The following is a 20,465-nucleotide window of genomic DNA, read 5'->3' as shown; positions in this document are numbered from 1 at the left end:
AGAGTATGTGAATGATTTTTGAGAAATACTATGTTTATGCATGAATATTTAATGAATATGTATGAATAAGTTCTAGATGAGGTGTATGATTTTGAAGCTTGGTGTGCGTTGATCGTGAGAGGACTCACTCACGCACCCGGCCGTCAATAAAGAAGTGTCTGCTTATCTACATCACATTGGTGTTGAAAAGTTTTTCATTCCGAGATTTCAGTAACAGAGCTACTCCTGTTGCACGCACCCTCACTATTGAGACGCTGCTGAGGGGATAGCCCCCCACTGCTGGGCTCAGCACAAGGCCAGCAGCACGCCTGGCCACAGACACCTCACGGAGGCTTCTCCATCCACCCGCCCGTGCTGCGGGCCAAGACCCACCGGCTGCGCGCCCGTCCCGCTCTCCCCGCCTCACAGGCCTGGACGTCCCCTCCACACCGGGGCCGCGCTCGGAGGCGCGAAACTGGCGCCAAGGGGCGGCGCGCGGCGCAGGCTCCGTGCGGCTGAGGCGGGGCGGCGGGGCCGCAGCTTCCCGTTCCGCCCGGGCCGCCGCTTCCGGGTGAGCGGCGCGGCGGCTCACGTGGGGCCCGGCGGGCAGCGGCGCGGAGCCAGGTCGGTGGCGGGGACCGGGACCGGGACCGGGACTGGGACCGGGAGGGGGCTCGTCTCCCCGCCTGCCGCCGTCCCTCTTCTCCCCCGCCCCCCTGTCGGGCGTGCGCGGCCCTGAGGGGCGCTGGCGGGGGGAGGGGCGGGGCGGTGTCTGCGTTACCCGCGGGCCTGCTTTGGGTTTCTTCCATTAGGTTTCTCTGAAGGCCTCTTTGGTTGGGAGACGAAGCCATGACGTCCCTGGCGGAGCAGCTGAAGCGTCTGGCGCTTCCCCAAACTGACCCCAGCCTCCTGAACCGCACCGAAGTAGCGTCGCTGCTGTTCACCTGCAAGGAGGCTGCTGGTATTGACCGGGACACATTTTTTGCAATCGGTGAGTTGGGGTGGTTTAAGTCCCGGTGATTTAATGAATTGTCTGTCAAAAAAAAACCGACTGGGAAAGGCAAACCCGTATTCAAAAGAGGCCAGAAGGATAATTCAAGAACCTATGGGTTAATCAGCATCGCTCCAGTCTATGGGAAGAGCATGGAGCCGGTCTTCTTGGAGCACGTTTCTGGGTGCGTGATGGGTAAGATTTGGGAAGAGTTGGGGGCCCCAAGGTGGCCGAGGGCTGGAGAATTTGCCCTGTAAGGAGAGGTTGGTGGGGCTGGTCTCATTCAGCCTGGAGAAGAGAAGGCCTTGGGGAGGGTCTGACAGCAGCCCGCCAGCACCTGCGAGGAGGTTTCGGGAAGACAGGTCGGCTGGAGGACAGGAGGCAATGGGCATAAGTTGAAACAACAGAGGCTCAAACTGGATATAAGGAAGAGCTTTTCTCGCTGTGAAGACAGTCAAGCAGTTCAACAGGTTGTCCAGAGAGGTTGTGCTCTTCGTGCTTTTGAAAGGCCCAACTGGATAATGCCTTGAGCAACTTGAGCTGATTTCAGGGCACGCTCTGCTTTTGGCAGGGCCTTGGACTAGAGAGCTGCCCAAGGTCCCTTCCAACCTGAATTCTGTGATTTCATCAAAACATGCTGACACCCTGCTCTTTGGTTACACTATGGCCACAAATAGTGTAAGGTGGCAGAAGCCATTGCAGTGTTTGCATGCTTCAGATCCTTTGTGCTTACTTCTTTCCATTTTTGTTTGGAACTTTACCCAGGAATGTGATGCTTCGTGAATGAGAAGGCTGTTTTCTAAAACCAGAAAAATTAATATAATATACCTATGTTAAGTAACAAGGTTGTAGATTTATATGTCTTTGATGCAACATGGAGTATTTTTTTGTTTCTTAAATAGCTGCTGTAGAACTGCTCCATCAAATAGTTTATTTTTGCCATATTTCAGCCAACCACCTAGTGTCTTCATTTCAGCTGAAACCGCCTTCTTTGTGATTAGCCATTAATATTTACAAGCTTTTGTGAAATAAAGAATTAATTTATCCAGTGGTGTACGTAGAATATTGTATTTTAATTTATTTAAAGAGGTACCTTTGCTTGCTTCATCCATATAAAATCACAATAAATTTGGCTGGAGGGGACCTCTCACAGTTGTTTGGTACTAGCCCAACTGACCACAGGGCTAGTTAGTCCAGGTTGCTCAGGCCTGTGTTTGGCTGAGTTTGAGGATGAATGGTCTCTGATCCAATATTGGGCCTCTGATTTAGTGTTTGACCACCCCGGTGTTTAAAAAAAAGAAATAATAATCAATCCGTACATTGCCTTGGAGTTTCATACGTTCTTACTTGTATCTGTGGCCTCCCATCCTCCCATTGTACATCTGTGAGAAGAGGCTGGCTCCGTATTCTTGATAACCTACTCTATGTCCCATCAAGTAGTTGCAGACAGCAGGAAGATTTCCTGTTGATTCTTCTGCAGGCTGAACAAGCCAAATTCCTCCATACAGTTTCCTTTTATATTATTTACCAGTCACCTGACCATCTTAGTGCTCCTGTGCTGGACTCACACCGATTTGGCAATGTTTTTCTTCTGCTCATGAGCTCAAAATTGTACACATTGCTCCAGATGCAATCTCGCAAATGGAAGGGATGGTTCACCTCCCACAGCCACCTGGATACGCTCTAATTTATAAGTGTAGCAAAAGTTTTGGTCTTAATATTTTTAGTAAGATTTACTGGTTGGTTTGGTTTTCATAGTGAGTGTAACGTATACCAGTATAGCAAGGAAGCTATTGAGGCCATTGAGGAAGTAGGTGGGTAGGACTGGTGAATAAAACTTGCGTTTAAAGCTTTCTTCCATTTTTTTTCCACAGGATGTACTGGCTTAGAAGAACTGATGGGGATTGATCCTTCATTTGAAGTGTTCCAGTCCAGTTTGTTTAGTTCCACGTCCAAAGGCCTGGAGCGCAGTGTTCAGTCTAAAGCAGTGAATCAGCAACTGGATAAGAATATTTCATTGTTCCTAATTCACCTGTCCCCTTACTTTATGCTTAAGCCAGCCCAGAAGTGCCTTGAATGGCTGATCCACAGGTAATCCACTGAATATTGTATATGTCAATAGATAAGACTACTAGAAATGCCAGATATTTTTTCACCATTGAGAAAAAATTCTAAATAATTTTACTTGTTTTCTAAAAACACAGGTTAAATTGTTAAAAATACTCATTTGGGCTTAGTCTTTATGGGGCCAGATGTTCTTCTTTGCCAATTAGATTTTTGTCTTTTGATAAATTTCTGTGAAAGTTTTGATCTGTCATGATAGTCAATATAAAAGCAATAAATGCTTTGCCTAGCTTTCACCAAATTTGCCCAGCTCTAGCCATCTTGCAGAGGACCTAGAGAGGCATTTTATGTCATACACTTTTGGAAATGGGCTGTGTAAAATAGCTGATTTTCAGTATTAACTGTGAACCATGAATATGATGCCCTTGTATTATAACATGAGCTAAGTAGTCTTATTTCAAGATTATGTAGGAAGGTATGAAAAAAAACATATCAAGTATTTTGTGAAGTGATGTTGTATTTGTTTAAATTCATCTACCCAGATGCAGAAAGTGTAATACTTCATGTCATGAAAGAGTGGGTGATTTTGTTGCTACAGCCTTTGAAACACAGTTTTATATATATGATATAATATATATATTATACTGAAATTCATACTTAACTCCTAGGGATCTAAAATTACTGAAAGGGAGGAAAAAATTGCTAGCACTGTTCCTTTCCTTTAGTGCATACAGGCTAGCAGCCATCTAGGGATTCTGGACTGTAGGTGGACCATGTGTCTGAGTCAGTATGACATCATCTTTCATCTTGCTTAAAAACAAGTAAACCAGATGTTTTGAGAAGAAAGTGACTGGGTCGGGTTTTTTTGGATTTCCATATGATTTTTAACTGTGTTTATGTGTTTTTCCTTAGATTTCACATCCATCTCTACAATCAAGATAGTTTGATTGGTTGTGTTCTGCCATATCATGAGACTAATCTATTTGTGAGAGTTATTCAGCTTTTAAATATAAAAAGCCCAACTCATAAATGGCATTGGATGGATCCAATAAGGGTAAAGTATTTAACAGATGCAAGCTGAGAGAAGCATGAGGGACTTTATTAATAATGTCTTGACTCTGTTACTAGGTTTATGAATATGGACCACCTGTTCATGTGGTTAGTTGTAGAACTGTACTGAAAGATTTAATTGCAAGGATGGAGCCTGGATGCCCACCTGTTGTTTCTGCTATCTTTCTTTATGAATATAAAGTTAATTATAAAAAGCTTTGATTTTGTTTTGGCAAAGTTGAAGTATGCTTTTAAGGTGCAAGTACTTGCTACTGCTAGGAGGATATGTCAATTACTACAATATATGTTTATTTGAATATAGTTTATATGTAATGCTTTTCATTATCTGTCTTAATGCAGATACAAAAAATTCCAGAGTGGTGTGTGGGTTTCCATTTACTTATTTGATTTTAAGTGGTGTTAACTGATCGGTAGGATTAATTTAGAGTTTATATTAATTTTTACTTTGGGTGCTTCACTTTACCCTTGAGTGTGCTCATTTTTCTTTTTTTCACCATTTAAAGAAACCTGGAGTCCCACTGGCAAGGGGTACTGTCATTACACACTGCTACAAAGACCTGGATTTCATGGATTTCATCTGCAGGCTGGTAGCACAATCTGTGAAGGTTGTTAATTTATTCTAGAAAATTACTTGTTTGGTTTTCCCCATCTCTGTATAGTATTATGCTATTTACTAAGATGTTGACTTACATATCAAATAGTAAAAGGAGTTATTAGTACACAATATGAAAATTTCTTGTTATTTGTATAGACGACAGTCTATCAGAAATTCTTTTAAGGAAGTGGCTGAGAACCAATGAGCCATGACAAAACAATTTGGCAATAGTGTATTGCTTCAAAGTACGTACTTGTCTTCATTTCTTTTATAAAGTCATTTGTGCTATTCGCTTGTAACTGTGCTTTGAATTTGGGTATCTCTTTTGGGGGTTGTCATGGGTGTTTTAAATGTACATTTTCAAGTATTAATGAGAATGTAAAACAGAATATTAGAAGGTGAGCAGATTTATTTGTTTTTCAGTTAATGTCAAACAGAACTAGTTTTATAGTCTCAGAAGGGTAAGATGTACGATAATTCCAGTTACATAGAGAACTAGAACACACTTACTGTCGAAACTCAGCAAAGCACGCACAGTAACAGGGTTTGTTCACAGATGTAGCAGGGCGGTGATATGCCAGTCAACTTCATGGTAGTCCAGTTCTCAGTCTTGAGCATTACACCAAAATCACAAGTTATTTAGGTTACCTTATTATGACTAACTGTAGTGGCTGAGGATTAGCACTTACTTCCTTCTACCATGTCTGCAAGGAGGAGCAGTAACCTCTGGTGAGGGTTATTGCTGGGAGGAGGTGATGACTTAAGTTGTGCCAGCAGGAGCTGGTAGAGCTTTACACGCTGGAGTTCTGAGATTTTGCTGGGTGGGAGGGAAGCCGTATGTGTGTTTGCACTTGTCCTGATGTCTGAACAACTGATTTTTCTGTGGTCCAGGTCTTTTCAGAGTATCCTGGCAACTCGGCTCAGTTGAGAGTTCTTCTTGTGTTTTATGCCTCCACCATTGTGTCAGCTCTTGCAGCCGCAGAGAAGATAACAGACACTATAGTTTCTAAGCTGCTTCCTTACATCCAAAAGGTGTGTGAGGCTTGTGTTTTCATTCCTGTGTGAAGTGTACTGTGTTCTGATGACATGTGCCTGCAGGTAACATTTAAGAGGGATATTCTATGTGAAATGTATCGTACCGCTCTTAGCCTGCTTTGAAACATTAGGCAGAGAAGATCCATGAATAATAATTTTTTTCACACCTCAGATGAGCTCTTTTAAGTACTCTTCCTACACGACATGAGGAATGGAGCTGTGAGAAATGAATACATAGTTTAAATGAACCTCTTTGCCTTAGAGACTTACTGTGCTAAACAGTGAAGAAATGGAGTCAGGGTGGACAGCCTGCTTTTTCCTCCAGCACTGTTGCTTTGTTAACAAACAGGGCAGCAGTTAATGAGTATGTCTTCTGTATGTGTGCACCCTGCGTGACAGTTTTTTCTTCTTGAAAGTTGCGTGTGTAGATCCCTTAAAAGTTCATACATGGGGAAGATAGTGTGATTCCATGGGTGTCAGAGTGAAAATTATTTTTATGGTAATGTACTATTTTTTTTTAATTTGTATGTATTAAAAATCCACCTTGATCTGTTTTCCTAGGGCTTGAAATCCTCTGTACAGGATTACAGAGCTGCAACGTACATGATAATCTGCCAGATGACAGTAAAAGTGACAGTGGAGACTTCCTTGGTGCATTCCTTGATGCTGCAGATAAGCAAGACATTATCTAAAGTGCCCTCATTAATCAGGGATGGGGTGGCCTGCTTGAACCTACTTCTACAAACTCAGAAAGGAGACAAACTTGGGAAAAAGTAAGTGTACATTAACTGACTTTTCCCACTTTTTAAAAGATCAGGCTGCACTTCAGTAATTTGAATTTTTTATCCTCCTCATTAAAGGGACTCTTTCAGAAATTTTGGTAGTTGACATTTCGAGGGGCTTGGAAGTTTGTTTGACTGACTTTGAAAATTTGTATGCTTGCTGCAGCTAAGGAGTCTCAGTGGTGTGACTCTGTCATCTTTTGGTCCCTCTCCTGCCACTTCCCTCAGTAAAGGATTGCTGTCAATGCGCAAGACTGAACCCTGCCAGTAAGAGGTTTTCTTGAAAGTGGGAATCCTGGAAGAGAAGCCAGCATAATAGTGGTAGTGCAAATCTGAAGTTGTTTGAATAGCTTGGAAAAAAGAAGTTCTTTCCCTTCAGGGCTTTGAGTTCCTACAGTTTGACACCTGAAGTGTAAGTGCTTCTATACCACCACTTCTTTGGTCCCACAAGTCAGGTTCTCTTCTGGAGGTACATGTAGTATTTCATTCCCATCAGTCTGTCTGCCCTGCCCTCTTACAGTTAGCTAGTGCTGTTAATGTGCACTTGAACACAGTGATGGAAGTCCTGCATGCTACAGGGCGTTTGACTGCTGGCAGAGAGGTTAGCATGCGTATTCCAACAGAATTAAATCTTTACAGGAATAAGTACAGTGATTACCTGCTGGGTACTTGAACACAGTCATAGTAGAGGAAAATGGGTTAAAAGCTGAGGTGTGGGGAACTAAAGGAGAGAGGTGCTTGATGCATTATGCAGCATACAGATAGGTGGGTAGAAGAGGAGACAAGATGAGATAAACATTTTATGAACAGGAAGGGAAATTGCTTCTGCTCTCTTTGAGGATCTCCTGTCATTGATCTATTGCTTCTTCTCCCTTCCTTTGGTGCTGCTGGGTAGTAGATATGCTGCCTGCAACGTGAGGATATCAAGTATTTTTTCTTGTACTACCACCTTCACGAAAACATAAGTATGTGCTGCTGTGCTCAACATGACTAGCATATCCTGTTTTCTTCTTGGATATTAAATGCACCAGTAAACCTCTGGGAATAAGGAAGTGGATCCCTATGAATCTTTTCAGTATTTGTTTATGATGAGGCTGTTACTCGTTGCTGTAAACTGAATCCTTAGGAAGTCTGCATGGTTTGAAGGTGTTGGTAGCCCAGATGAGCATACATTTATTAATTTATTTCCCTGTTCCATTGTGCAGGCCATTTAATTATCTTTGCAAAATCCCAGAACTGGTAACACTTTTGCAAGGCCTTTCAGAAAACTATGATATCTCTCCTCTTCTGCGTTACCTGTTGCCTCACCTTGTTTGCACTGTCATGAAAAGTGATACAGGTAAGTTAGCACATACATCTTTACAATTTTGTTGAGGCTTAAGTACAGATGGCTGTGTCATTTTAGTTACTTCTGCCATTAAAACTGCACCAATACATGTGAAGACCTGATTAAGCTTTTGTGTGTGTGTTGCTTTTTGTTTTCCCAGGCCCTGCAGAGGAGACTGCTTTAGGCATTGTTATATCTGTATCTCTTCGATATACATGTTGATTTGCAGTATTTCAGCAATAACTTAGTTTTGATATATGAAATTTCTGACTCTTAGAGATGTATTGTAGTACTGAAAAAATAATTTTTAGGTACATTATATGTACTCCATAGTTTTAAGTAGTGGAGATCTGTGTTTACCTGATGAACTAAACATGCCTGGGGACAGTCTGGGACAGCAAGGCTGCCTGGCATGCAGTAGTAGCCTGTGTCTGCACTAATAAATTTGTTTGCACTGTGGACTTGTAACTGCCAAATCATGACTGGGAAAGCTCTTGTGTTGAAAAGGTCTGGCTAGATTCATGCCAGGGAGTGCTGCAGGGAGCTGCTGGCACAGGTTGTGGTAGCAGGTCTGGAATGTTCCAAAGCATGATTGAATTTATTGGTAGCAATACAGCCTGTGGCATTTTAATTGCATTGGTATAAAGCATTGCTAGCAGCTCATGGAGAATAAGTGGTAATAATCAATTAACATTGTGGTCTTCAAGCTGTGTGCTTGGTTCACCAGATGATGATGTCTGTACAAGCTATTATATTTAATCAGTATGAAGGGGTTATTCTCAAACTACTGTTCATCTTTTATGATTACATATTGTCCTTAGAGGAAGAAGAAGAATCTGCAGAGATAGAGAATCCGATTTACATCAGCCATCTTGAAGCTATTCTTCAGAGTATACCGCTGGAAAAGGATTTAGATCACCTGTTGGCTTCGTGAGTTAACTTTGGTTATTTTTCTTCTGCAGTACTACAGTCATTTCTGATTTAATAACAATTAATTCCTGACAATGGCATTAGCATTATATGAGCACGTTCTCCTGAGTTCGTAAGTTAACGCCAAACCTGGATTTGGAAACTGAAACATTCAGTAATCCTGAAGAGCCATACTTTTAGCACTTGTGAGACAGAGTGAAACTTCAAGCCAAGAGCAAATCTGTACTTGCAAGAAGTAATGCATATTAATCCTAACCTGTTTAGCAGTGCGCTTTGGCACATTAATGAAAACTGCACTATTCAAAACATGGTGGCTTTTTCTTTTGTTTTTAATTTTAGCAAGTTTCTTGAAGAGTATATCTCCTGTGGCACAGAGATTGAATCTAATCCCACGAAAATGGCTGCACTCAATCAAAAGTTGCTTCCTCTTATCAGACTTCTTGAGAGAAAGTAAGTTCTATTTTTTCTATTACAGACCTGCAGTCTGTAGAGTGGTCATGTCAGCTATGATCTTGGCTTACTGGGTGTAGTAAGCACAATATTCTTGCCCAGATAAATACAGCAAAAATAACTGACTCCTAATCTTTGTCCAAATTTTATTTTACTGATCTGTCCTTACCTATTTTGTTAGCAGTGTAGTACATGGAAACAGACCTACTGGCTTTGTACAGCTGTTTGCTGTGTAGCATGACCTTTTCTGCTAGTTACTTATCCTAGTAGTCACAATATTGTTCATCTGTGTTCAGGCATAATGCTTGATTGCCTTGCAAAGCTACTTAAAATATCAGGTTCAGATGAGTATGTGTGCATTCAGCTTCCTTGTATTTCCCTGTATTTCTCCAGTATACCTGTTCTCTCGTAATACTCTGTGGAACATGTTGGGGGTTTCATCTGTTGGCAGGTATCCTAAAGCCTTAGACTCTGTGTTGGAGAAGCATCTGGAAGACTGCACAGATGAGGCTGACCAAAATATTTTTCACCAGTTTATTTCGCTTTCATTAAGCTGTGGCAAATACAAGGTAGGTAGGAGTTCAATTTGTGATCCTAGCTCTTGCTTGGTTGTACTGTCAGAAGGCTGGTATTTTGGCAAAGTTCTGTTCTCTTTTCCTCTTTCTAAACAAAATCTCTACCATTCCCACCAAAAAAAAAAAAAGCAAACAAAGAAACAGCTTTCTTAAATGTGATTTGGGGAGGGGGGCTTGATCAAAACTGGTAAAATAAAAGCTGTCAGAGCTTTTAAGGTCATGTTCATCACAGTCAGTCATGAGTGTGAGCTTTTTTTCCATGGTTAAAATGTATACGTTTCCACCTGCCCCAATTGCTATCAATAATTTTTTTCCTTAGGAACATGGCCACTACATACACTGTAGTAGTCAATAGTGACAACACGGTGGCACTCAGCAAGGCATCATCATACTTAAAGGTTTTGTCAGTCAGATGTGTCTGTTTTGGGAAAGCTGACAAACAACTTTATCACTGTTGAGAGAAGGTGGTTTGGTCCTTTTTTTGCATTGATTTTATGAATATTTACAGTCAGTAACATGGAAGAGTAGAGTGACTACAGAGTTCTTCCCTGTGCCATTTCTGAAGAGCAGTTGAAACTCAGCCTAACACAGATAACCATGAGTGCAACAGATCTGTCCAAGGAATGTATTATTAAGAAATGGTTAGTATCATGCTGTTGTTTGCAATGATTAAAAGACTGAAAGCACTTAAAAAAAGATGATAAACTACATAAAGAAGTGCTTCATGTATTTTTTGTACTGATTTAATGAAGGCACAGTTTCTGTGATGGAATAACAAGTGGATTAACAGAAAAAGAAGGCATGCAGAACAAAGCCGTGTGACTCTCTTCTAGCCTTTAAGGTTCCTGAGATAAGTGCATGCAATTGGACTGGCAGGGATGCCTTTTTCACAGTTTCTATCTGTGCTCTGTCACACTGACTTTGTCACTAGAGCTTTCTCAGAATCCTTAGATAAGTGTAGTGCATTTCTAGGACAAAACGGTGTCTGTGGCTTACTGTACTTTTCAAGCTATATTCCAAAAACTGTCTGCCAAAGTGAAGACAACCAAATTTGAAACAGTTATACATCATTGCTCTGTATCTGATACTTTTGGGGTCTAAATTATTCATGTTTTCTTCTGGTACAAAAAACTGCTGAAAGAATTTCTCCTGTTATCCTGGTATGTACTTAGAGTGTTTTTTAACATGCAGTGGGTCACTCTGAAATCTGTTATTTCAGTTTCTGGAAGACTCTGATACCTCCCTTCTGCTTAGTTTGAATCATCCTCAGCCAGCTGTGCGGGTCCTGGCTCTTCAGCACTTGAAAGATGTTATTGAAACATCAAAGGTTTGTGTCCTGAATCTCTCATTTACAGAACTGACAAAACATACAATGTCTTCAAAAAGCTGTTTGCCAGGCATACCGGTTGAAGATGAGTGGTACATTAAACCATTCTTATGTCATTGTCACTGGTTTCTCAGGGTGTTTTCAGTAGGCTTCTGTCACCATTTTCCTGTATTCTGGAGTCTGGATGTAGTTTATTAAGCTGCTTGTATTCTAAAATAATGGATAATTCTGGTTTTCTTTCTTTTGTTGGTTAAAGTTAGTTTGCCTTTGAGGTTTAATTTCATTGACGTTACCACTATTCTTCTACTAGGATTCAGATATTTCATTAAAGTCTGTAAATCATGCTACCAACACATTTATTTTTTTTTTCCTTTGGCTCTTTTTATCCTTTATTTTTTCAGGAAGGCTTTGATCAGTCCTTCATAGAAGAAGCAATTTTTGGTCGGCTCAAGGATGACAACAGAGATGTTGTAATGTCTGCTCTCAGTTCTTTGGAGGTAAGTGTCTATTTTTTGATATGTCAGGTGAGATTTTAGAATATGTGTGTCTGGAATGTATTCTTTGTAATTGCCCTTCTACTCATGTCCTTCGTGTACAGCTTTTGTCCTTTAGCAGGATTAAACAGCACAAATTTAAGAGGCTTGTGGGTTTTACCACCTCACAATTCCCCCCAAATTTCTGCTTCCTGATCTTTCCCAAAGTGTTTGAAGGTAACCTGAATATTGATATCTTTTTATGTAGCTACTAAAGTATATTTTAATCTTTGATTATTATTTGAAGTGTGATTCCTGCTTATCCTGTACATTTTTCTATAAAAATGCAAGTCATGTTATCTGCCTTTTGGATAGAAAATGGTGCAGTGACAAGTCATTACGCTAGTGAGAAGTGCTCAGTTGAGTTTTTCCGTATGAGAGTCATTTGGTCAGTTGATAGCGGCCAAGTCCTAAACTCCAGCTCAGGTTTACTGGATAAGGCTCTGGTATGCATTGTACTGATTGTTTCCAGCTAGAGTAACAGTCTGTCTTTATTGCTTCTGCTGAGTAGTGGTGGAGAATATTAGTAGTGGTAGTAAAATTGGTCTTGTGTGTTCGTTCATTCTCAATCACTAAAAAACAGGAATAGAAGCACGTGAGTGCTTCATTAGACTTCAGTATCTTTTGTTAATGTTCCTTGTATTTTTGTCATACAGGTGGTATGTAAAGTAAAAGCATTCTTGTTTAAAGCATTTTTCTCGTTGTTTATCAATTTTACAAATCATTTCTGCATTCAATAAATTCTCCGTACTTCAGCATTTCAAGAGGGCATGGTGGGCAGCCTTGTAACTTCTGTTCACCCTGATAATATCTTCATTACATCATCATCAATAGGAATGCAATTAGTGATGTTTGGTCTCTGTTTCCACTCGGTATAGCAGAAGCTTTTTCCATTATGATAATGGTAAATTATTTTGTATCTTATTACACTTTCATTCCTTTTTCTTGATTACTTTTTAGATTTTCAGGAAACACATCAATCCAGAAGTAATAGTATCAAGTCTTTTGAACATCTTCCAGAGAGCTGATCTTTCAAAGGATGGAAAGTGGTATGTTTGTGCCTTTTTTCAGTCTGCATTCTTGCTGAATAAATTAAATTTTTAAAAAGTAACTCTAAAGAATACTTTTAAACTTTTTCACATCAATTACTTTTTTTTTTACACCATATCTGTACTAAGCTACAAAAGAAATGTTGAATTATTTGCATACCACTTCCCATGAATTCCTTGATTTGTTCTCACTGCTATTTGGATTCAGAAAATTGCCATGGAAAACGGAAAACAAATCAAAGAAATGTTGCTGGTGTGATTGAGCCGTGGGTTTTCAACATGACTTGTTCTCCTTTAGGTACAAGGTTCTGGAGCGAGCAATAAAAATTTTAGTAAAAGAAGAAATTTTGAAGGGGAAAAAAGAACTACTAGATGAAGCAGTGATGCAGTTGTTACCATTTATGGTAATCACTAATGCGAATTCAAAATCTTCAGATTGGAAAATGGCTGTTTGTCTGTCAGAGTCTGATCTCTGCTCCTTACACCCTTTACTGAAAGGCTGGCCAGAAGGTAAAGCATTAATTTTAACTAATTTGGTAAAAGAAAAATTGTAATAATTTAGGATGTTGTTCTTACTGAACCTAAACACTTACTGAAGGAGAGTAGCTGTCATTAACAAGCTATTATGCTCTAAGTGTGCATGGAGTTCTTTAAAAAATTCTTTGAAAAGATGAAGAAATTGTCTAGTATGTTTCTGACTGTTTCTAAATATTATTGAGCCACCCGTGTTTTAATATGTGATTTGTATACCTAGATTGTCTGTTAATTATTATTTTCCTTGGTATAGCTCTTGAAGAGGCAATTAAATCTAGCAAGTCTGCAGAGCTGATAGGAGTGGCCAGCGAGAAAATGATTCTGCTGTTTTCTGAAAACATGACTTCAGGGGATCCTTCCTTACTATTGCAAATGGTATGCATACCATGTTACCCTAACCTTAAGAGACATCACTTTCCAGGGGGTCACTGTAGTAGAGCAAATGTGATATAGAAGTTTGTATGTGCTATTCTTAGCATTAGTATGTATTATTAAGCTACTAAGCAAATATATATATATATATGTAGAATAGCAAACTCCGATACAATCTAGATGAAACCTTAACATAAGGAAAAGAAACAGTAAAGCTATTAACTATTTGGACAGACGGTCAGTATAACTAAATTCCAGGAATTTTTATTTTCCTGGAAAAAAATTCTGGGCAATAAAGAAGTCTACCTGTGCATAGTTCCTAGAAATAAATGTTTGTGCATTCCCAGGTTCCAAAGCATACCATTACAGCAGACAATAACTTGTTACTAATGACAGAAGGTAACAGTGATTTAATTGAACATGTATATGAAAAATGGTGTAAACTTATAGTGAAGTCCCATGTCTTACAGACTTTTTGTTATTTTCCCTTCACTCCCTTTTCTAAGGTTGATGATCTGATACTTGTTGCTGAGACGGAATCTGACAGTGTGAGGCAGAAAGTAACTACTCATTTAATTGGTTCAGTGCTTGTTCAGTGCTGCTGCAATACACAGATGAAGGAAAGTTATTTTTCAGTGGCTATCAGAGTCTTCTGTTTCTTGGATAAGAAAATAAAAAGCCTCAGTACTTGTGATCCTGCAGAGGTAAGATGTAAAGAGTTTGGAGAGGGCATTTTCTATGTAATGGAGAAATTTTATTTTTTTTTATTGGAGGACAAGAACTTCAGAAACCTTGAGAAGGACTGAAAATGTCACCTTCATTTGTTTTCAGAGCAAACCCACACTTGGCAGCAGTACTAGAAGCTGCCATAAAGAATTGCTCTTACATTTTACCACTCTAGTGAGTCTGCATTAAAAATTTAAGAACTCCAGAGCTTTAGGCTGGCATCCCACCAGCAGGTTCAATGTTTCAGTGCTGTGGGCTTGGCATAAAGTTTGGGGCGTTTCTGCCAGCTACCCATTGTTTGGCTTAGGAATACCAGGGCTTTTAGTCATTGAGTAAAGGTTTTGCTGGCTTGTTCAATAGGAGAAGGAAGGAAATGCAGCCGAGTATGAAAAAGAGCTTGTGCTAGGAGCGGTTCCAGAGGAGGGATGTGAAAATGGTCAGAGAGCTGGAACACTTCTCCTGTGAAGAGAGGCTTAATTGGGATTGTTCAGCCTGGAGGAGGAAAGACTCCATGGAGACCTTTTTGCGGCCTTCCAACTTAAAGGGGGCATATAAGAAAGATGGAGAGAGACTTTTTACCAGGGTCTGGAGTGACAGGACAAGGGCAGGTGGTTTTAAACGGAAAGAGGGTAGATTTAGGTTGGATGTAAGGAAGAAATTCTTTATTATGAGGTCGTGAGGCACAGGAACAGGTTGCCCTGAGAAGTTGTATATGCCCTATCCCTAGAATTATTCATGGTCAGATTAAGTGGGGCTTTGAGAAACCTGATTTAGTGATAGATATCCCTGCCCATGGCAGGAGGGTTGGACTAGATGATCTTTAAAGATCCCTTCCAACCCAAACCATTCTGTGATTCTACAAATTGCAACCTCAGGCAAGTCCTTGCAACAATATTGAAAGTGTTCCTGAATTTGTTGGGTTTTGGTTATTTATGCAGCTCCATAAGCACTTGTATTGACACTTGTTGAGGGGTAACATGCAGGTGGAAGGAGGAGCCAATAGAGGGCAGGAACAACGTTCAGGAAGCATATTTCTGCATCTTTCTACTACCTTTTTTTGCTTTATTTTTATGCAGACTGCCTACTGGGGTTTTCTTGATTGATTTTGTTGAAATAGTTTGCTTTTTTTTTTGTCAGAAACCTTCATAGGCAGGGCTGTGCTTCTGTACCTCCTCACAGACACATAGCGATACATGGTAATTAGAAATTCTGACGTCAGATTATTCCATTAAAGAGTTTTTATATATACAAATATCTGAAAGATATGAATTATGTTGCTGGAACAGCTAGATGAGAGGATTAAACAGAATGTCCACAAAATGCTGTAACTCCTAATCCCTTTGAAAAGATATTTTAGAGATTGGTCGTTAACTATTCTGTTACCTCTACTTAGGTACACTGTTAATTAAGGTAGTAAGGGCTGGCATAGGTTTTAAAACTGCAGATGCAAGCTTAAACGTGAAATCAGACGTGTAATTCATAAGAATACCTCTTCTGAGGTTGGGAATTAAATATTGCTAAATTTTAGTGCTAGATTTCTGTCTTCTGTTGGATGAAATTATGACGCTATACATAAATGAATTTTCATTTATAGGAAACTCCCCTAAAATGGTCTGTTGAAACAATAGAGGAAACTTTGGTGCCTAAGGACCTATTAATTGCGTATATAGAAAAGCTCAATAGTGATCAGACTGCTCATGCAGAGGAGTCAGCTATGTTCCTGTTCTTGCTGAAAAACTTCATTAATGGCCTAAAGCCTCCTCTCTCCTTTTCAAAAGGTAGGTGGTTTTTTGACTGTCTTTTATATCAGCGGAGTGAAGAAGGAAGGTTAATTTTTTTTTGTCTTCAAAAGTTGTTGGCAACAAGCAAGCCTTGCTTCCCTGACCACTTTCCTTTGTTGTTATACAGGTCTGCAAAGATTACTTACTTGTGAACATGAAATCAGCCAAATGTATTGTCTTCTTTTAACTAGAGATGTTTGTTTTCTCTTGGTTTTTGAAGGTGTTGATATGCATCCACTGTGTCTTATTTATAACCCATATTTTTTAGAGGAAACTTGGTGGAATCCTGAATCTCTGAATCAAGATAGCCAAGACTACCTGCACCTCCTTTTGGGGCTATTTGACCTACTTGTCTGTGGAGCTAGTGAGGGAAGCAATGCTGTTCAATACAGAGCACTAATGAATCTCTTACTAAAGGTATTATTTTTGCTTTTCTTGCTTGGAGTTACTAGTCATCAACTATTATGCAGTTACATTATTCTAAGGAAAACTGAGAAAAATGGAGAATTGATCATGCAGCGCCGCTTGTGGCACGCTAGTACTGTTAGCAGATGGAAGGCTAAGCTTCACCTGATTAGTTAACCCTTATTAAATGTAATAGTAGAAAACTAAAGTGAAAAAAGAATAAATGGACCAGTTGAAGCAAAAGTAAAAATATAACACTGATTTACAGTACAAGGTCAAGAGCTTGAAGTTTGAGCTAAAAGTTTTAATCCTGTCTGGGAGCAAAGCAAACAGTTGCTCTGTAAATGTTGTAAGTTTTTAAATACAAAAATTGAAAGGAAAACTTCCAGAGGACACTGCATGTTTCCTTATAACATCATCTCATGTTTTCTCACCCACATCAAGTGATACATTTTTTTGAAGAGAATAAGGGATTTGGGTGGTCTGGATTCTCGTAGGGAGTAATTAATAACTGTACATTCTGAGGAAAAGAGAAGCAAGTAATTGACACAAGGTTGCTGTTACTGGAATTTGATGCTGTTTCAGCAAGAACACCACATGACAAACACAGACAAAGGAAAGAATAGCAAAAATTTCATAACAAAACTTTTCTGAAGTTATTTCTTGTATATAAATCTGTTTCATTATCAGTCACTCTGAGATCTGGTGAAATTGTACTGATACTGAGCTATTAAATACATCGATTTAGTGCCTGGCTAGTTAAAAGTCGTCAGCAGGGAAGAAAGGATGTTATTTTGGTGGGATTTTTGACTGAGCAAGGTGGGTCATACTGCACAGAGAAGGTCAGATGAGGGACTACAGAAGGTTAGTAGTGTCCTAGGACCTAGTGAAGGCAACAGCTGCAGTAAAAATTTGCTTCTTTCACTTGTGGAATTCTGCTGTCTCCGATTGTGAGGGTATTAACTTGAAAGGCACAAGACAGTTATTTTTGCCCACTCTAGAACAGTTAATACAACTAGAATCTAGATCTTGGTGGACTTGTGGAAAAGAGAACAGGCAAGTGTATGTCAGAAGCTATATGGGTTTTTCTGGCAAGCTGCGTTCAGTCTGGGAGATGTTGAGTGGGCACTTGTGTACGATGAATGAGGAGCTCTTTGGATTCCAGAGAGCACCTTGCAGACAGAAAGCATGCTAGCTAGTGCCAGACCGTGTAGTGAGCAAGAACTTTAAAGTGATTTGGGATACTATTAGAAGACAGTGTAAGTGCTTCAAAATCAGAAGCTATCCTCACTACATTTTGGCAGAAAGGTCTTGAAACAAAGTTAAGGTAATTGGATGTAGATGTGTGGAAAAACTGAACTGAATCCTCTTGGAGCAGCTATTACTATTGGGGGTGGCGGGAGAAGGTGGTCTGACCTGCATCTGCGATGGTCAGTGATGCGCTTATGATTCAAAGTTTGTTAATTTTGGTCCACGCTCTGTTACTGTAAAGCCTATAAAACCAATGCAGGACAAATTCGAAGAATGGAGTTTAGCGTGAAGAGACCATGCAGAAAGCTGTGCTGTACAAGGAAATCAGACGCCTAGCCATCCTGAGATGCTTGTTTATAGACTTCTGAAAATCACTTTGTGTGACTGATGAAAAAGTCAGGGATTACTTAGAGCACTTTTAATATTGCGATTACTGCTGTACAAGACAGAAAAATAGAAGTTCTTTATTTTGTATATAACAGTTTTGTTGCACGTTTGACATAATATACAAATATTCATATGGATGTGCTTTCAGTCTCTTATGATCTAAAAAAAATTCCCTTGTATTTACATACCTACAGACTACAAGTTATCTGTTAAACTAAGCAATCCAGCCGTTAAGAAACATGTAGACTTGTATACACATGCAAGTACTGTTTACACAAAAGCATCATCTCTTAACTTTTTCTTCCCAAAGGACACTGTTGCTGACTCTTTAGTTCTCTTTCTGTGTACTCCTTTGATCTGGGTGGTTGATCAGATGTTGTGAGTAGTAGTTTGCCAAATTAAGTTGTTAAACAAGTGCTTTTCTCTTTTTGTTTTGTTAAATTTAAGGTACATCTAAAAGATTCAGAGTTTCTCTTCAAATTCCTTTCCATTTTATGGACTTACAGTTATAACCTTTCAAATCATCTGAACTATGAAGTCAATGCAATGCTACAGACTCAAGCGCTATATATTGGCTATGCACTGCTTGAATCACAGACATATCAAAAAAAGAAACAGCTGCTATCACCATCATCTCCAGGTAAAGTAAAACAGTATTTGTCTCTCATCTTACGATGTAATCACAGTGGATTTTGGTTTTGTGCAATTTTTACTATGTTTTATACCATGAAGGGTATCTATACTTATTCATGTTCAGCTACACTAGGCTGAGACAGCTTTCTCTGTTGCTGATTCACTGCTGCAGTTATTAGCCCAAGCTTGGAAGTAGGCGAAACCAATTTAATTTTAATTTTTTTAATTTTTAAATTAATTTTAATTTTTAAATTTTAGAAGTGTTAAACACTGCTATACTGAAGAGGTCAGTTACAGCACCTTACGTTCTGTGCAGTGTAAGGGTGTGACAGCCAGTAACAATATGAACTCTCTGAGCTTAAACACAAATATCAAGACTGCGATGAAGAACTTCAGAGTTGTGGATTTGTGAGATTCATGTTGGTTTTGTGTAGTTTAAAGGTTTACAGTGGAAAGAGTTTAATTCCAAAGGCCTCTTCAGGGACAGATACAGTAAAATTCTGACCACTCACTTTATACTGTTGTCTTTTCCTCCTTCCTTCCCTCACTCTTTTGCAGTGGTGATATCTTTGCTAATTAACTTGGGTAGTCCTGTGAGTGAAGTTCGAAGGGCTGCTCTCAACTGCCTTCATTCCTTGAGAGGTGTAAAGGAGTCTCTATTTCATCCTGTTCTTCAGCATCTGGAGCAAAAGACGGAAGAGATCATATCTGACCGTACATACATAACACAGGTATTTTTTACATGAAGATGTATATTAATACAAGTTTTGTCTGCTGCTGTGAGCTCTCATCTTTTCTAAAAGAAATCAAGTTAATTGGGAAAGTTCATTGTCTTTGTATACTATAGTAGGCTGATTTTTTTCTGTAGTTTTTTAAAGGACTATAAAAACATTCAAGTGGTTTATCACACAAATAATTGAGACTATCAGTCAAATCAGAAGTATTTTTTTTTACAGCTGAACGTTATTTTACAGCTAAGAATTCTGTTTGTATCTAGGTTGCATTATTATGAAAGCATTGAATAAGCATTGTTCTAAGGTATTTTTATTGCAGAGAAGGAACTTAATTTTCACTTTGTTAATGAACTAGATTATGGAAACTCTATTTGAGGAGCTTGAGACACAGCCAAAACAGAAATCCCAGAAGAAAAAATTGTTGGAGGCTTTGGAAAACATACTTGATGGTGTACAGAACCCTATTTTCCCATCATATATTGCAAGAAACTTAATGAAAATTCTTCATGAAGTCCATGGTGAGGTAAGTGCCGCCTTTCTAGTTGTTTTATGGGTTCTGCACTTGTTTGAAATGCTGAAAACAAATTTCATTTCATAATAATGTTGTTAAATAACTTCATAATGTATTAAGACTATTAGGCATTAAGTTGACACCTCTAATAATATGCAGTAGTGCTGCAAGGTATGATTTAGCGAAACATAAAATATTTGCATGCTCTATCCAGGAATGTAAGGGCTATACAATTTTGCACTGGAGTTCTTAAGGAAACTCTCTTATGTTACTGAAAAATACTGTTTCAGAAAAAGGTTCTTCCAGAGGAAATTTATTACCTTGGTTAGATACCAGTGTATGTAGAGTTTTCTGTACAGAACTGTAATGTATTTGTATATATTAACCTTCTCTTATCTAGTTTATTCAGAATTCTCTAAGTTC

At 39.2% G+C, this 20,465-nt stretch overlaps 1 protein-coding gene across 2 annotated transcripts in view; it reads left to right on the top strand.

Moving 5' to 3' along the window:
• The first annotated feature begins 490 nt into the window (after positions 1-490).
• HEATR1 (HEAT repeat containing 1) overlaps positions 491-20,465 on the top strand; it is a 38,686-nt gene continuing 18,711 nt past the window's right edge. The window contains exons 1-22 of one of the 2 annotated variants that reach the window (XM_080389102.1): positions 491-603; positions 792-970; positions 2,845-3,061; positions 3,947-4,088; positions 4,609-4,710; positions 5,592-5,732; positions 6,297-6,508; positions 7,723-7,856; positions 8,666-8,774; positions 9,114-9,224; positions 9,676-9,793; positions 11,019-11,126; positions 11,528-11,623; positions 12,620-12,708; positions 13,007-13,218; positions 13,496-13,617; positions 14,121-14,318; positions 15,935-16,118; positions 16,390-16,538; positions 18,612-18,804; positions 19,356-19,528; positions 19,887-20,054. In XM_080389102.1, coding sequence (XP_080245228.1) covers positions 829-970; positions 2,845-3,061; positions 3,947-4,088; positions 4,609-4,710; positions 5,592-5,732; positions 6,297-6,508; positions 7,723-7,856; positions 8,666-8,774; positions 9,114-9,224; positions 9,676-9,793; positions 11,019-11,126; positions 11,528-11,623; positions 12,620-12,708; positions 13,007-13,218; positions 13,496-13,617; positions 14,121-14,318; positions 15,935-16,118; positions 16,390-16,538; positions 18,612-18,804; positions 19,356-19,528; positions 19,887-20,054 — 3,120 coding nt within the window. In that variant the 5' untranslated portion in view covers positions 491-603; positions 792-828. Of the gene's footprint in view, positions 604-791; positions 971-2,844; positions 3,062-3,946; positions 4,089-4,608; positions 4,711-5,591; positions 5,733-6,296; positions 6,509-6,560; positions 6,930-7,722; positions 7,857-8,665; positions 8,775-9,113; positions 9,225-9,675; positions 9,794-11,018; positions 11,127-11,527; positions 11,624-12,619; positions 12,709-13,006; positions 13,219-13,495; positions 13,618-14,120; positions 14,319-15,934; positions 16,119-16,389; positions 16,539-18,611; positions 18,805-19,355; positions 19,529-19,886; positions 20,055-20,465 lie in introns of those variants that run through there. The other variant, XM_080389103.1, reaches the window with a different exon arrangement.

Source organism: Falco punctatus, assembly GCF_963210335.1.
Source record: "Falco punctatus genome assembly, chromosome: 5".
NCBI classification, from domain to species: domain Eukaryota; kingdom Metazoa; phylum Chordata; class Aves; order Falconiformes; family Falconidae; genus Falco; species Falco punctatus.
This window is presented reverse-complemented; position numbering and strand designations above follow the sequence as displayed.